The sequence below is a fragment of the Myotis nattereri genome, assembly GCF_964212035.1.
Source record: "Myotis nattereri genome assembly, chromosome: 6".
In the NCBI taxonomy this organism is placed as follows: domain Eukaryota; kingdom Metazoa; phylum Chordata; class Mammalia; order Chiroptera; family Vespertilionidae; genus Myotis; species Myotis nattereri.
Window position 1 is genome coordinate 46,212,142 of NC_138081.1, and position 16,949 is coordinate 46,229,090.

At 34.8% G+C, this 16,949-nt stretch overlaps 1 protein-coding gene across 2 annotated transcripts in view; it reads left to right on the forward strand.

Moving 5' to 3' along the window:
- The window catches only part of ZNF292 (zinc finger protein 292), a 76,876-nt gene that overhangs the window by 39,997 nt on the left and 19,930 nt on the right, over positions 1-16,949 (forward strand). For both annotated transcript variants that reach the window (XM_081094010.1, XM_081094011.1), the window contains one exon: positions 12,495-12,697. In XM_081094010.1, the coding sequence (XP_080950136.1) occupies positions 12,495-12,697 (203 nt within the window). The remainder of the gene's footprint in view (positions 1-12,494; positions 12,698-16,949) is intronic.

Genomic DNA, 16,949 nt, shown 5'->3' on the forward strand with positions numbered 1-16,949 from the left:
TTTTGTCAGATGGGCAAAATATATACATATATATATATATTATATATGTATGTATGTATAATTTATTTATTTATTTATTTTTACTGATTTTAGACCTACTAAAATGCAGCTAAACCAAGAAATCTTTTTGGGATTGGGGGTGGGCATGACTCAAAATTTAAAAAGTTGGTTTCATTTTAAGATGTTAGCCTCCTAGAATAAGGTAACTCTAATTACTAGACCAACATAATTCAAGTAGATGGCCTTTGAATATCACAGGAACTTTAGGCTTACATATTACTTGTACTTTTCTTTAATCATAATCTTGGGATTGGAAAGACCAACTGAATACTCATTTTTTTAAACTCAATTTTTGCTCCCTTCTGACACATTACTGATAAATACATTGGCCTTTGCTTGAATATTTCTAGAGAATGGTAACTGTGTAGTTCAGTCCGTTCTTAGCCCTCTATTAGAAAATAGTCATTGTGAAAACTATATTCTTAGAGTTTACATCTTTTGGATCTAGTGATACCTCTAAAGCCATACTGAACAAGAGTATAAGTCCCTCTTTTTGCACCATATCAATTGAGATATTTAAAGATTGCCATCATGTCAACACTTAGTCATCTTTTCTTTTGTAGACTAAGAGCCTTCCTGGTGTGGCATGCTTTTAAATCTACAATCATGATACCTAATTTTTGAGTAGATTTTGTTGGTGGTCTCATTAATGTGTAATTCTCAGAACTTGATGTGTACCCTAAATATGAGCTGCCATTGGTACTCTCTCTCCTTCATCCTAATAATTTATACTTAGTATTGACTTAAGATGACATTGTCTTTTGGGGTAGCCATATCTTTCTCAAAACTCAACGAGGTCACTAAAACCATACACACACACACACACACACACACACACACATTTAAAGTAAATGCTACTATTTTAAATTCTTTACATATTTATACTTTGTCTTTTGGCACATAGGGTATTACTTTTTTTTCTCTTCAATTTCACTCTTTAATAAGGTTTATTCTGTCTCTGTAACTTGTCAAAACCCTTTTAAATCTTGATTTGTTATTCAGAATCCTTTTCAGTTTCCTCTAATTAGCAGACTTATTAGTGTATATTCTGTAAGCATCCAAGTCGTTGATAATAATCATGAAAAGATCATATCCAGAATACCTAGTCCCTGTGATACTTACAGAAATCATCCTTGCCTTCAGTCCTTTAATCAATTTTTTTTTATTATTGCTTCATCAAACACAACTATTTTTTCTTATGTCTGTCCCATGCTTCTCATTTTGGTCTATAAGGATTTGATGAAAACTATTTGGCTAGAGTTCTGTCAAGTTAGACTGGTTAATATTGAGGTTAGTCTGATCTAATTTATTATTTTTAAATGAACTTTTTATTTATTTTAGATTTATAGAAAAATTATGAAGAGTTCCCACAACCATTTTCCTATTAATATCTTATTATGATATATTTGTCACAATAAATTGATATTTGATACTTTATTATTAACAGTCCATACTTCATTCAGATTTCCTTAGTTTTTACCTATTGTCCCTTTTCTGTTCTAGGATCCCATCCAGGATTCCACATTACATTTAGTCATCATGTCTCCTTAGGCTGCTCTTGGCTGTGACAGTTTTTCAGACTTTCCTTGTTTTTGATGACCTTGACAGTTTTGAGGAATACTGGTCAGGTATTTTGTAGAATGTCCCTCAATTGGGATTTGTCTGATGTTGCTCTCGTGATTAGAACTGCGCTTGTGGGTTTGGGGGAGGAAGATCACAGAGGTAAAGTGCCATTGTCACTACATTATATCTAGGATGCATACTGTCCATATTACTTTTGACTGTTGATGTTAAACTTGATCACCTGGCATAGATAGTATGTTTGTCAGGTTTTCCACTATGAAGTTACTATTCCCTCCCCCCCCCCCCTTTCTATGCTGTCCTCTTTGAAAGGAGGTTACTATATGCAGCCCACACTTAAAAGGCAGAGAATTAAGTTCCATTGCCTTGAGGGGGTGGGGGGCACAGTATCTACAGAGATTATTTGGAATTCTACACAGGAGATTTGTCTTTTTGTCTCCATTTATTTACTTAGTCATTTATATTCATGAGGATTCTTTGGATACTTATTATACTTGGTCATAATCCATTACTACTTTATTTTGTTGCTCCAGTTGTTCCAGCTTTGGCCATTGGGAACTCTGAGTTAACTTCTGTGCCCCTTTGACATAGCCCCATCATTATGAGTTATATTTTGTTTGCATACATCCTTGCTTTCTGGTACTACAAGATGCTTCAGGCTTATCTTACATATTTCCTGTCCCAGTTCTAAAATCAGCAGTTTCTCCAAGAAACCCTAGTTTCTTTTATTGAGAATAGTATTAGATACCAAAACCTGGTAACTGGGTGTTCTCATTAATACTGGGATGAACTTGTTTCTAGGACCTCTCAGTAGACAAGGCAAGAAAACATATGTTGGTATACTAATCTGTATATGTACACATATCTATAAATTTCTATGTGTAACTAGCCATATCTATATACTGATGTCTCTAACTGTAATCCATACTACATTGATCATTCTAGCATCCTCCTCTTACCCTATAACCTTCACTTCAACAAAGTGTTATGTAATTGGAATCATACAGTATGTGGTCTTTTCAAATTGTCTTTTTCTCCCATTGACCATCTATATACTTAATCAGTTTTGCTACATACACTTTCTTTTACCGTTTTATAGAGTTCACCTATCCAAAGTTAGTTAGGTAAGAATAAGAACCTTTTTCCCCCCACCTCTTTCAGGGAAATTCTTTCATAACATTGGTAATACAATTACATTCTTTTGACATATTTTACATTCTATCCTGGGCTCCCCAGACCTCCGAAATAATTTTTTAAAAAATTTCCATTCCTTAGGATTCCCTCTATGCTATAACGTTCTATGGGTTTTGACAAACATGTGGTGTCATGTATCCACCATTACAGTATCATACAGAATAGTTTTACTGCTCTAAGAAAATCAACTGCTTCGCTTACTTAGCTTTCTCCTGGACACCTGACAGTTCCTGACCTGTTCACCATCTTTTCTTTGAGACTGTCATAATTAAAGCCTTTTTGGTCTAGTTTCTTTCACTTAGCAATATGCATTTAACATTCATCTATGTCTTTGGCTTAACAGCACATTCCTTTTTATTGCTGAATAATATTCCATTGTATGAATGTATCACAGTTTATCAGTTCACCTAGGAAAGGACATCTTGTTTACTACCAGTTTTTGGTGGTTGAATAAAGCTGTAAACAGTTGCATGCAGATTTTTATGTGGACGTAAGTTTTCACATTGATTGGGTTAAATACCTAGGAGTATGATTGCTAGATCATATGGTAAGACTATGTTTTGTTTTTTAAGAAACTACTAAACTCTCTTGAAAAGTGGCTGTACCTTCCCAGTTGGTGTGGGTCAGTGGTTGAGCATTGCCCCTTAAACTGAGAGATCCCTGGTTCAGTTCCCTATCTGGGGGCATGCAAGAGGCAGCAATCGATGTGTTACTCTCAGTGATGTTTCTATCTCTCTCTCCCTCTCCCTTCTCTCTCTCTGAAATCAATAAAAACGTTAAAAAAAAAGTGGTTTACCATTGTGTATTCTCACCAGCAATGAAATGAGTTAGTGTTACTGTACACCCTCACCAGTATTGTCTGTTTTTAGAATTTTAGCCATTCTAATAGGTGTGTACTGATAACACATTGTTGTTTTAATTTGTATTTCTATAATGACAAATTATATTGAACATCTTTTGACATGCATTTTTGCCATCTGTATATCTTTCGTGAGGCATATGTTCAGACATTTTTTTGCCTATTTTTTAATTGGTTTGTTCATTTTCTTTGTATATTTTGGATGCAAGTACTTTATCAGATATAAGTTTTGCAAATATGTTCTTTTACCCTGTGGCTTATCCTTTTTTTAAATAATGTGTGTAACAGAGAAGTTTTAAATTTTAATAGAGTCCAACTTACCAATGTTTTCCATGTTTTTGGCATATATTTTTCTCCTGTAAGTTTTATACTTTTGCATTTTACATTTGGGTGTGTGATCATTTTGAGATAACTTTTGTGAAGTGTGACTTAATCTATGTTTAGTGACTCTCCTTGGCTCTTCACAGTCACACTCCTTTTTCTCAACAAGCACAAGCCATGTTTTTAGTATAATTAATTTGGAGACTTAGGATTATATCTATTCCTCTAGTCTACAGTTTTGCAAAATGTACCTTTAGCCCCATTTTGAAAATTACATTTTACCATCTGTTTTCATTTGCTCCATTGTTCTACCCTTCTCAGTGTAAAGCTTATTATCAGAACCACCATAAAAAATAGAGAAATTTTTCTTTTTCTCTGTCATCATAAGTAATAGATCATCAGACCCAGTCAGCAGGTCTTTTTTTCCTCAAAAGTTACTCACCTCCACCAGTTTTATTTTTCTCAACATTTTTGGTGAGTTAGGATTCATCTTGGCCTTAGCTTTAATAATGTTTTGCATACTCACAGTGTATCCTTGGTCCTGAGCCTGCTTTTCCTTCTGCATGTCATCATTTGAAAATCTAAATTCTGAGAGAGCTCTCTATTACAGTCACACTGAACCTCTTCAGCCCTTTCTACTTATATATTGGGATAATCTGCAATTGCAAAAATTGTATTTTTATCACTTGCCAGTCTTTTCTTGAATCTAAAAGCCCTATAACTCCCCTCCCCTCCCCTTCATTTTCAAAGGAAATTTCTAAAGCTTAAGCTTTTCATAGTGCTTATAAATCTACTTCAGAATTTTATGAGAAAATAAGTGTTTATTTCAGTAATAAACTTTACATTTTTAAAGTGAACATGGAAAAATTGCTTTCTTGTTTATCAGATACTAGAGGCCCAGTGCACGAAATTCGTGTACGGGGCTGGGGGTGGAGGGGGTCCTTCAGCCCAGCCTGAAACCTGTCACAATCCGGGACCCCTTGGGGGATGTCTGACTGCTGGTTTAGGCCCGACCCTGCTAAACTGGCAGTCGGACATCCCTCTTGTAATCCAGGACCGCTGGCTCCTAACTGCTCGCCTGCCTGCCTGATCGCCCCTAACCACTCTGTATCTCTACCTTATCACCCCTACATGCTCACCTGCCTGCCTGATCACCCCTAACCACTTGCCTGCCTGCCTGATCGCCCCTAACCACTCACTTGCCTGCCTGATTGCCCCTAACTGCTAGCCTTCTTGCCTGATTGCTCCTAACCATTCACCTGTCTGCCTGATCTCCCCTAACTGCCTCTGCCTGCCTACCTGATCACCCCTAACCACTCACCTGCCTGCCTGATCGCCCCTAACTGCTCACTTGCCTGCCTGATCATCCCTAACCACTCTGCCTGCCTGATTGCCCCTAACTGCTTGCCTGCCTTCCTGATCACCCCTAACTGCCTCTGCCTCGGCCCCCACCACGGCGGCTTCGTTTGGAAGTACATCCGGAATAACATCCGGTGGTTTGGCGGTCCAGTCTAATTAGCATATTATGCTTTTATTATTATAGATTAATATACACAAGATGTAATGGTATCTGAAAGGTGGAAAAGATGAGAAGATGGAGCAAGTGATAACTTATACTTTCAAGGCCAGATCTGATTATTACATGCACAGCTACATTTGCTTTCAGATAGTAAATCTCCAGTCCTTTCACTCTTGGATGCTTTTTGTTACATATATATGGTGTGTGTGTGTGTGTGTGTGTGTGTGTGTGTGTGTATGTGTATCTATCTTTACCTGTTTATATATAGAATTCCTAAAGGGGTGACTTTGAGACCTAGACTTAAATCTATTGACAATGTTTTGGGGTTGTTTTTTTTAATTTATTTTTATTGAAAGTATTACAGATATCCCCCTTTTGTCCCCCATTGACTCCTCCCCTCTACCTCACAGCCTCCCCCCTATGCCTTCACCGCACGGTGTCCATGGGTTATGTATATATGCATATAAATTCTTTCGTTATTCTCTTCCTGGCACCCCCTCCCCACTTCCCTCTGAAGGTCAGTCTGTTCCTTGCTTCCATGTCTCTGGATCTATTTTGTTTGTCAGTATATTTTGTTTATTAGATTTCACATATAAGTGAAATCATGTGATACTTATCTTTCTCTGACTGCCTTATTTCGCTTAGTATAATATTCTCCAGGTCCTTCCATGCTGTCTTAAAGGGTAAGAGATCCTTCTTTTTCACAGCTGCATAGCATTCCATAGTGTAAATGTACCACAGCTTTTTTATTCCCTCATCTACTGATGGCTCTTGGGCTGTTTCCAAATTGACAAAAATGCTTTTTGTGGTAGGACATTTCTTACACAAAGTCACTAAAAGAGCACCTTTATAGAGTATGTATTAAAACTGTTAGAAATACACTTTTCCTAACCTTTCTATCTTTCCTTTTTCACATTTCACTTTGCTTTGGTTCTCTTTCTTTGTCCTTAACTGGCATTGTCTTCTTATAAAACATAAGTAAATTGACCATTTTAGGTTTTTTTAAAAAATGACTACTAAGTTATATTGTCTCTTACTTGTGTAGATCCCTTAGATCCTTAAGGATCAGCAACTCTGGATAGAATTAAGCTAATAGAACTTAACAGCTGTAATCGTATAAAAGTAGTCTCTGTCCAATTTCAGGCTGATGACATGTTTTGTATTTATTTTGTGTTTTGTTAACATTCATTATACTCTATTATATAATTAAATAGAAGCATAGTGACCCCAAAATTTTTATTCTTTCTAAAAATGATTTTAAAATATATACATACTTGATTTCAGAGAGAAACATCAATGATGAGAATCATTGATTGGCTGCCTCCTGCACGCCCCCTACTGGGGACTGAGCCTGCAACCCCTTATGTGCCCCAACCAGGAATCTGGCTCATAGGTGACTCTCAACCACTGAGCCACACAAGCTGGACCTAAAAAATTATTTTAACCCTTTGTGGGGTTAAATGTTATTTTTGTAATTCAAACAATCTGGTCCAAATTAATTGACGGGATTGAATGTTAAACTTTTTAATGTTCTTATTGCTCGAGGTTGGACCTGCTCCTAACACCTGGTCTGTCGAGTCAGCCTCGAGGTTGGACCGAAAAGGGTTAAAACTCTCATTGGCTTCTTGAAACATTCTAGAAAAACATATTTCTATTTTAATGAGTGTAATTTATATAATAAGAGCCTAAGCGACCCTTACAGCAGAACGACCGGTCATTGTGCTCCCACAGGGGGAGCGCTGCTCAGCCCGAAGCTAGGCTCACAGCTGGTGAGCGCAGCAGCGGTGGCAGGAGCCTCTCCTGACTCCGAGGCAACACTAAGGAGCAGTGAGCAGGTGGGCAGTAAGGAGTATAAGGGATCCTGGACTGCAAGAGGGCTCAGGCTGGGCTGAGGGGGGGAACACCCACGCCCCCACCCCCCCCCCACCCCCCCGCATGAATTTCATGCACCAGGCCTCTAGTTAATAATAATTTTATGTGGATAACTATATCAGAATTTAATTACTAATAATTGTTATTTCACATAAAAAATTTTAGTGTCACATGCTAACTAGGTAGACCTAGGACATGAAATATTTAATCTTTAAAAATTATGTTTTATATCAATTGTGTCTAAAAATCATTTATGATCATGGAGTTTACCGTAATCAGTTATAACCATAAAATTTCAGAATTAGTAAAAAAGCAAGCAACTTGACTTATTCTGAAATCTTTAAGTGAAACTTCTCTTTCTTATAAATGTAATATGTTCCTCAGGAAAGGGTAAGAGGTGGGTGAATATTAAGACTATCTCTAACTGGTAATTTTGACAATGAAATATACTTACCTAGAACATTTGTCTCAATTTTGGCTGTGCTTAAATCACCAGGAGAGTTTTTTAGACACACTAGTGCTGGAGGCCTACTTCAGTCCAATTAATTAGAGCCTATGTGTGAACTGTAGGCATTAGTACTTTTTAGATGTTTAAGATTATTGTACAGGTGGGGTTAAGAACCACTGACCTAAAGCTTGAAATGTTGTGTTTTTATTAAATTTCCAAATTTAGAATTTTTTGATAATCCTCACCCAAGGACATGTCCATTGATTTGAGAGAGAGAGAAAGAGAAACATAGATTGGTTGCCTCCCATATGCACCCTGACCAGGGATTGAACCTACAACCCAGTTATGTGCTCTGTCCAGCAGTTGAACCGGTGACCTTTCACGTATGGGATGATGCTCCAACCAACTGACCCACACTGGCCAGGGCTGGATTTTTTTGACTAACATTGCTGAATTGATTTTTTTTTTAATGCATAAAAAGCACATAACATCAAATGTATAATTTAATCATTTTTAAATGTACAGTTTAATAGTGTTAAGTATGTTCATTGGTGTGAAGTACACAGATCTCCAGAACTTTTTTATATTACAAAAGTAAAATTGTATAGCAAAACAACTTCCCTTTTCCCCCACCCTCCACTTCCAGACCCTAGATAACCAGCATTCTATTTTTTGTTTTTATGACTACTTTATACCTCATATAAATGGAATCATACCATATTTACTTTTTTTGTGTGTCTGGCTTATTTAACTTAGCCAAATGTCCTACATATTGTAGAATATGACAGGATTTCCTTCCTTTCTATGGGGTGAATAATAGCTTATTGTGTGTGTGTGTGTGTATACCACATTTTGTTTATTCATCCATGTGTTGATGGGCATTTGAATTGCTTCCACCTCTTGGCTGTTGTGAGGAGTGCTGCTGTAAATATGAGCATGCAGATATCTCTGCAGTAGCCTCCTTTCAATTCTTTTGAGTCCATACCCAGAAGTGGGATAGTTAGATCATTTGGTAGTTCTCTTTTAATTTTTTGAGGAACTTCAGGTTCTTCCATAGAGGTTGCAGCATTTTATAGTCCCATCAATAGTGCAGAAATGTTCTAATTTCTTCATATCCTCACAGACACTTGTTTTTTTGATAGTAGCCATTATGATGGGTGTGAGCTAATATCTTACTGTTTTGATTTACATTTCTCTGATGATTAGTGATATTGAGCATCTTTTTATATGCTTATTGGTCATTTGTATATCATTGGAGAAATATCTCTTCAAGTCTTTTGCTCACTTTTTAATAGGATTTTATTTTTTGTTGTTGAGTTGTAGGAGTCCCTATATATTCTGGATGTTAACCCCTTACCAGATGTATAATTTGTAAATATTTTCCCCCATTCTGTACATTGCCTTTTCACTCTTTTGATTCTGTCTCCTGTTTTGATGCAACAAAGTTAAGTTTGATGTAATTCCATTTGTCTGTTTTTGTTGCTTATCCTTTGATGTTATATCCAATGAATCATTGCCAAATCCAGTGTCTTGAAACTTTTCCCCTTTGTTTTCTTCTAGGAGTTTATATTTTTAGGTCTTACATTTAGGTCTTTAATCCATTTGGAATGTTTTATATGGTGTAGGTAAGATAAGAGTGCAACTCTATTCTTTTGCATGCGGATATCCTTTCCCCAGCACCATTTGTTATAAAGACTGTCCTTTTTCCATTGTGTGGTCTTGGCACCCTTGTTGAACATCTACATGTGAGGGTTTATTTCTGAGCTTTCTATTTTATTGCATTACCTATATGTCTATCTTTATGCCAGTGCCATACTGTTTTGATTACTGTACCTTTAAGTGTGAGACCTCCAACTTTGTTCTTTTTTGAAATTGTTTTGGCTATTTGAGGTCCTTTGAGATATAATTGTAGGATAAATTTTTCTATCTCTGCAAAAAATGCCATTGTGACTTTTATAGGGATAATATTGAATCTGTAGATTGCTTTTGGTAGTTGTAACTCTTAACATTATTAAGTCTTCTAATCTATGAGCTTGGGATCTTTCTATGTACTGTGTCTTTAATTTTTTTAACAGTATTTTATAGGATCCAGTGTATAAATTTTTCATCTTCTTGGTTAAAGTTTATTCCTAAGTATTCTCTCTGCTGTTATTGTAAATGGAATTTTTTAAATTTTCTTTTCAGATTGTTCATTGACTAGCTACTGAAGGATAAAAATCATAAAACTTTTAAAATAAATCTGGCAAGCTCTAAAAGAGGGAGCCTTTGATGTGGTATTATAAGTCTAAAGAAAGACATGTTCTGGATTGGAGCAAAGTAGAGAAAGATATGGAAGAAAGGGGAGGAGAGATAAAGCAGTTGAAGAGAAATGGACAAGGGAGGATGGGATAGGTTCTCAATTGAGTATTAGAATGTAATCTACTTTTGATCTATTTGAATCATGAGCTTCAGAATACGTATTATTTTCCTTTTAAAATACTTCTTCAGGAGGTACCAGAGAGGCATTTATAAACTTTGTCTTCAGTCTTTATACTTTTTGTCTTCACTGCTATAAACTTGTTCTAATTAGATATACTAGTCAAATGAGATTTTGTTTTTTCTCCTCTTACCACTGTATAAAGCTGGAAATTAGAAGATTCCATTATTCTGGTCCTGGTTCTGTTGTTAACTGGCTTTATGAACCTAGGAAGTCACTTGCCTTCTGTGAGCCTCAGTTTACTCATCTGCCAAATCTTGGAGCTGGACAAAATGACCTATATGGAAATATTCTGTATTTCTTTGAAATCAGTTTTGCCCTAAGTATGGCAGTGGTTTCCCATGTTAAAAAACAAACACAACTATGCTTTTGAAATTTATATTACCACATATTCTCTTAAATATCAAGTTAGCACAGAAATTATTTTGCACAATCTGTCATTCTAACTTACTTGCTGCTATTTGAGATTTTAGGGACTGTTTGCAGTTCTCCTGTTAAGATTGTTATCAGTTTTTTTTAATACTTGGCACCTGTAAATAATTTTTTGCATGATCTTCAGAGTTCATTGATTATGAATTATTGTGGGAGTATTTGAAATAATTCCCAGACTTTGTATCAGAGTTTCCTTTTGAGAGAACTATTGTATTAGGAAACTAAAGCTGTTTTTTCAAGTGTGTGATTTATTTATAGCTAGGATAGTTTTATTTTAACTTTACTTAAAGTTTTTATTTAAAACCTTTACACATTTTGCTTTGATAGTGAACTACAATTAACCCTAATAGGATCATGTGATACTGAAGAAAGAAAAGTAATGCCATGTATATGTAAGACATATAGTCAGAGGTACCAGAGAGTTAGGCATTTATAAACATTGTCTTCAGTCTTTATACTTTTTGGTTTAGTTTAATGTAAAGATTATAGAGTAGCAGGTACAAAGGTCTAGTTATCAAGAAAAAGATGAAATTTGGCATAGCTTATATGGTCATGGTTTAATACTGAGGAGCATTGATCATACTATCTTATAGACACTAGAGGGTAGCAAAGAATAAAGAAGGGAAGAGAATCTCTCATTTTTCATCTTCTAATGTGCAAATTACATACTAGACATATCTTCCAGTATGTTCATAAGTAGTTAAATTGTGTGTTTTATTTAAAGGGCATTTAAAGTTTTATTACTAAAAGCCTTCCAAAGGTTTCAAGTTGGCCATCACCAAATAAATTTTTCAATATGATTTTCATCATGGTAAAGAAAACGTTAGGGAAAAATTTAAACTTGTATTTGTTAAAATTTAAATTCTTCAAAAATAGAAAAAAAATGAAATTCTTATTTTTAGTGGATCAAATGAGCAGTAGGAAATTAAAAGAATAAAATGTATGATGCTTAAGTGGTACTTAAGCAAATGTTGAGGTTTATTGATTGATGTTTAAAAAAATAACAGAAGTTCTAGCAGACTCCCCCCACCTTTTAATTTATTTTTATGTCTTAATTTGTTCTAAAACACTTATTAAAGCAAGATAGACTTCAATCATTAGTACTGAAACACAATTTTAGTTGGATCTCATTTCCTAGAGTATCCAAACATCCTTTTGTGATTGTCTATATAGTATGTAATGCCCTAGTACTGCAAATTTCTAAGGATGCTAACTCCTGGTATTCAAGAATAAATGAGGGGGGAGGGGGGAGTTGTAAGGATGGAGTAGTATAATTTTAATAACATTGACCATTAGAATTTAATGTGAAATTATTTTATCATCAAGAAGTTAATTCACCTCATTCTAAATGGTACTCTCAGGGGCAAAAAGTATTTAATGCAATTTTTAAATGTTAGCTATATAATATCATTTTACTTATAAGGTCAAGTATTTTGTTATAACCATGTAATAGTAATAGTTGATTGCAAAGAAGGGTTGGGGTAGCTCCTGTGCTTTAAAAAAATATTCCTCTTAAGTATTATATTGCAAACGAATTATTACCAAATGTTAATGGGTAGTTTCTATGCTTTAAAAAAAAAATACTCCTTATAAGTATTTTATTGCAAATGAATTATTACCAAATGTTAATGGGTAGTTCCTATGCTTTAAAAAAATATACTCCTTATAAGTATTTTATTGCAAATGAATTATTACTAAATATTAATAATATATTATGTCTTGTTTTTTAAAGTGAATGAATTTTTAGCTTTTGAGGGTCCCATCTTGTTGGATATGAGAATTAAACATCTAATCAAAACAAATCAGTTAAGTCAAGCAACTGCTCTAGCAAAGCTGTGTTCTGACCATCCAGAGATTGGTACAAAAGGTAGTTTTAAGCAAACTTACCTTGTCTGTCTTTGCACATCATCACCAAATGAAAAGTTAATCGAGGAGGTGAGTATATTTTCTTCTGTTAGTAATTCTTTTTTAAACCGAAGAAACTTTTAAGTTAGATTAGAATGCTTTGACTTCCCTTTGTCTTAATGAGGGACCATTGTTAATCTTATCTTTGGTATGCTCTTGGATAGTGATTCTAAACAACTTTCAGAATTATAATGTAAAGTAATTTTATCTAGCTTTGGTTGAAATAATTTGGATCTTTTAACTGCTTTGGCTGAAGTATGGGAAAGGTAGTGGTGACTTAACAGTTTAATAGAATTTTTATTATTTGTCAGCATTTGGGCCTTAACGTAGTTTTACCTGACTTCCAGATATTTGCAGATCTATTTTAAATTAAAATAACTTTATAGAATTTATATGACTTCCCCCAGGAGTATTTTTTCTGTTTTTAATGTGTATAAGAAACATTTCATTTAATATTATATCTCTCATGAGAGCTAGATGTCTATACCTCTTCCTAATTATATGTAAAAATAAATTTTATATTTGCTTATTAATGTAAAACTATTTTCTTTGTGACACATGACTTTTTTTCCTCCTCATTTCATGTAAAGCATAGTATTCATGTATTTTTATGTTTTATATTAAAGAATTCTGAGAGTAGAATCATGGTTCAAATGGAAATTTTGCATTTTGGGTGACTCATAATTCCAAAGTGAATGAAGTTGAAGGCAGTTGTCAGGGAATTAAATGTTGTTCAAGAAATAGGGAATATGTATTGAAAGGATATGTATTTAGATAAAACTAATATGTTAGACAGTATTGTGTGAGAATATAATGTGTACAAGTGTCTTGTATCTCTGATATAGGTATCCTTTAGCTCCAGAACAAAAGAGAGGAGAACAAAGGGATTGTGGGACAAACTTAAAGATATATAAATGGAAAAGTTGAGATTTAAGACAGAGGACATTTAACAGAGTATGCATGATCAGCTGAGTAGACAGAGATTTCAAACAGAAAGCTGAATGCCCATATGCAGTTAGAGGTTGTATTTGTAATGGACCAAGATTAGATATAAGTCTGTTGTGTATAGCAAGGATAATGAGGATACTGAGAAGAGTGATGTCAGGTAATTTCTGAGCTGGATGGAGTAGAGCAAAGGGTTCTAGCTTAGGAAATTATACCATTAATTTGAACATTGGCTCATCTATAGATTTTTTTTGTTGTTGCTATTTTTATCTCAGGTAATTGGCTTTTTAATCACTGTATAGCAAAACAAAATAGAAGATTGAAGTTTTCTTATTAGTTCAGAATAACTATGTAGACAAGTTAATAGGCTGAAGTATAAAGTTTCTTGAGAAAGTCTTTGATATGTGTGTAACGTTTTTTAAATTCTTAAATTAGTTATTATGCTGCTACATAAAGCTTTTATCTGTTCAGTCCCTGCCCTAAGTCATTCTGTCTATTGGTCCTTCCTTCCTGTAGCAATTTTTATTTAGTGAATGATGTGTGCTAAGCACCGGGATGTGGGGAAGCAGGGGGAGGGGAGAGTTAAAGGTGAGTAAGGCATAGGCTCTGCCCTAAAGAGCATCCCATCCCTTCTAGCAGAAAACTATCTAAACATAGGGCTGTTGGGTTAGCTTTGAAGTCCTATTTGAAGTTGAAGACTATGAATTTGTAATCTCCAGGAAAATAATTTTATGTTTTTAGCTGTTTTAAATTAAAAAATTATGCAATACTGAACCTAAATTAAATTCCCTTTTGGTTTAATTATCCTGAGTTGAGTAGCAGCAGCTCAGCCTACTCTGGGAGACCCTAAAGAAAATTCTCTATGTGGACTCTGGGTAGTTCTGATGTCATATGAAATGATTTTATTTTTCCTTCTCCTGTTAAGCAGGAAGAATTAAGACATTCCATATTCTTTTTTAAAAAAATATATTTTTATTGATTTCAGAGAGGGAGGTAGATGGAGAGAAAAATAGAAACATCAATGATGAGAGAGAATCATTGATCAGCTGCCTCCTGCACACACCACACTGGGGCTCGAGCCCACAACCCATGCATGTGCCCTGACTGGGAGTCAAACCATGACCTCCTATTCATAGGTTGACGCTCAACCACTGAGCCACGCCGGCCGGGCCATTTCATATTCTTGAACAGAATTTACTAAAGTCTCTGTACCCTACCCCAGAAACAAAACTAGATCACATAATACAGGACAGAATTTCTGTGTAAGTCTACACATTTTCTTGTTAAAAGTACCTTTTTGCTTAGAGATTGATTGATTATTCTTTTATATTTCTGTTACAAACATAGAAACTTTTTCTTCATTGTTTTATGTGAAGTAAATTTTCTTACTATTTCTGCCCGAAGTAAAGGTAGTCACTTTGGAACAATTGTTCCCGTCAGAATAGGTATGCTTGCTCTCTTACATGACCTACTTCATTCATTTACTTTACCTGTCTGGTTTTTGTAAGCATTTGAGATTTTTATCCATTCCTTAGAGTATGGTGGAAATAGATTTTGGAAAGACTCAACTATACCTTGGATCTATAATCCTTTTGCAGAAATCCTTATCGAAGTGAGCCAGTAGGCAAGGGATTGACTATTTTCCAGGACCCTTTCAATGTGATAAAAATAGCAGCTAGCCCTGGCAGAGGAGTTGCTGCTGAGGGAAATTAGTATCTATCTGGCATCTCTGGAAGGAATGAGTTTTGGCCTGGATTCTTGGGTTAGGTATAAAAACAAAGTTAGCAGTGTTCATTTTAAATCCAGTATTTTATTGTTTTTTTCTTGTTAACGTTAACATAGAAATTTGAATAGTAAAATCCTCTATCTTGTGTCTTTCTAGCCAACTTTTCCTCAGTTAATACTCCCCAAAATAATCACTAAGTTTGAAATTTGATATATAACCTTTCTGACATTTTTTTTGTGTATATGTATACATATTATATACTTTACATATTAAAACATACATATACACATCCTGGATGCTAGTCACTTTTCACCTCTTATTATGGACATCTTTCCATGTTATTCCATATAGATTAATCTAATTTTTTCTCATGGCTGCATAATTTCATATTACGGATTTGTAGTATATTTAAGGCACTGGGGAACATTTAAATTGTTGGCTTGTACATACAACCTTTCATTCTTGTCAGGGGTGTACTGGTAGAGTAAATTTCTAGAAGTGATAAATTGCTGGATCAAAGCATCTACACATTTTTAAAAATATATATTTTATTGATTTTTTTTTACAGAGAGGAAGGGAGAGGGATAGAGAGTTAGAAACATCGATGAGAGAGAAACATCAATCAGCTGCCTTCTGCACACCCCCTAACTGGGGATGTGCCCGCAACCAAGGTACATGCCCTTGACCGGAATCGAACCTGGGACCCTTTAGTCCGCAGGCCGACGCTCTATCCACTGAGCCAAACCGGTTAGGGCCATCTACACATTTTAAATTTATACACAACCATACTGTCATCCAAAAAAAGATTGTGCCAATTTATTCTCCCATAAGTAGTATATGAAATTTCTTCTTTCCTAATACTAGAAGGTTATCCATCTTTTAAATCTTTGCTAGCCTGAGAGTTAAAAAAATAAAAAATAGGAGCCCATTTTTTGATTTTATGTTTCCTAACTTCCTTTATGGATGGAAAACAATTTTATTTTGATAAGTAAAAGACTATTTTTGAAATGTAATTAGAGCAAATACATTTTAAAAGTACACTTGGTAAAAGTAGATAATAAAGTATTGAAGTGTTGCATATTTTTTGAATACCTGGCATAAAGAGCCATATTAAAACAAAAATTGTTCACATTTTTTAAATGATTTTTTTGCTATATAAACAGATTTAGCATAGTATGTCTTTAACAAACTTCAATCTAATTGGCTTTAAGTATTTTATTCAGAATTCTAAATTTCCTGGTATTTAAATTTTTGCTCACTTTAAAAAAATATATTTTTACTGATTTCAGAGAGGAAGAAAGAGGGGGAGAGAGAGAGAGAAACATCAGTGATGAGAGAGAATCATTGATTGGCTTCCTCCTGCATGCCCCCTACTGGGATTGGGCCTGCAACCTGGGCATATGCCCTGACCAAGAATTGAACCAGTGACCTCTTGTTTCCTGGGTTAATGCTCAATCACTGAGCCACACCTGGCCAGGCAACTTTTTCTCACTTTTCAAAGCAGTAGAGAAGAGTTGGTAATCTCTACCTTGGATTTAAAAAATAATTCTTAGACATTGATGGCTATATTTGACATGTATTTCACCACAGTTTTAACTCAACCATTCATTA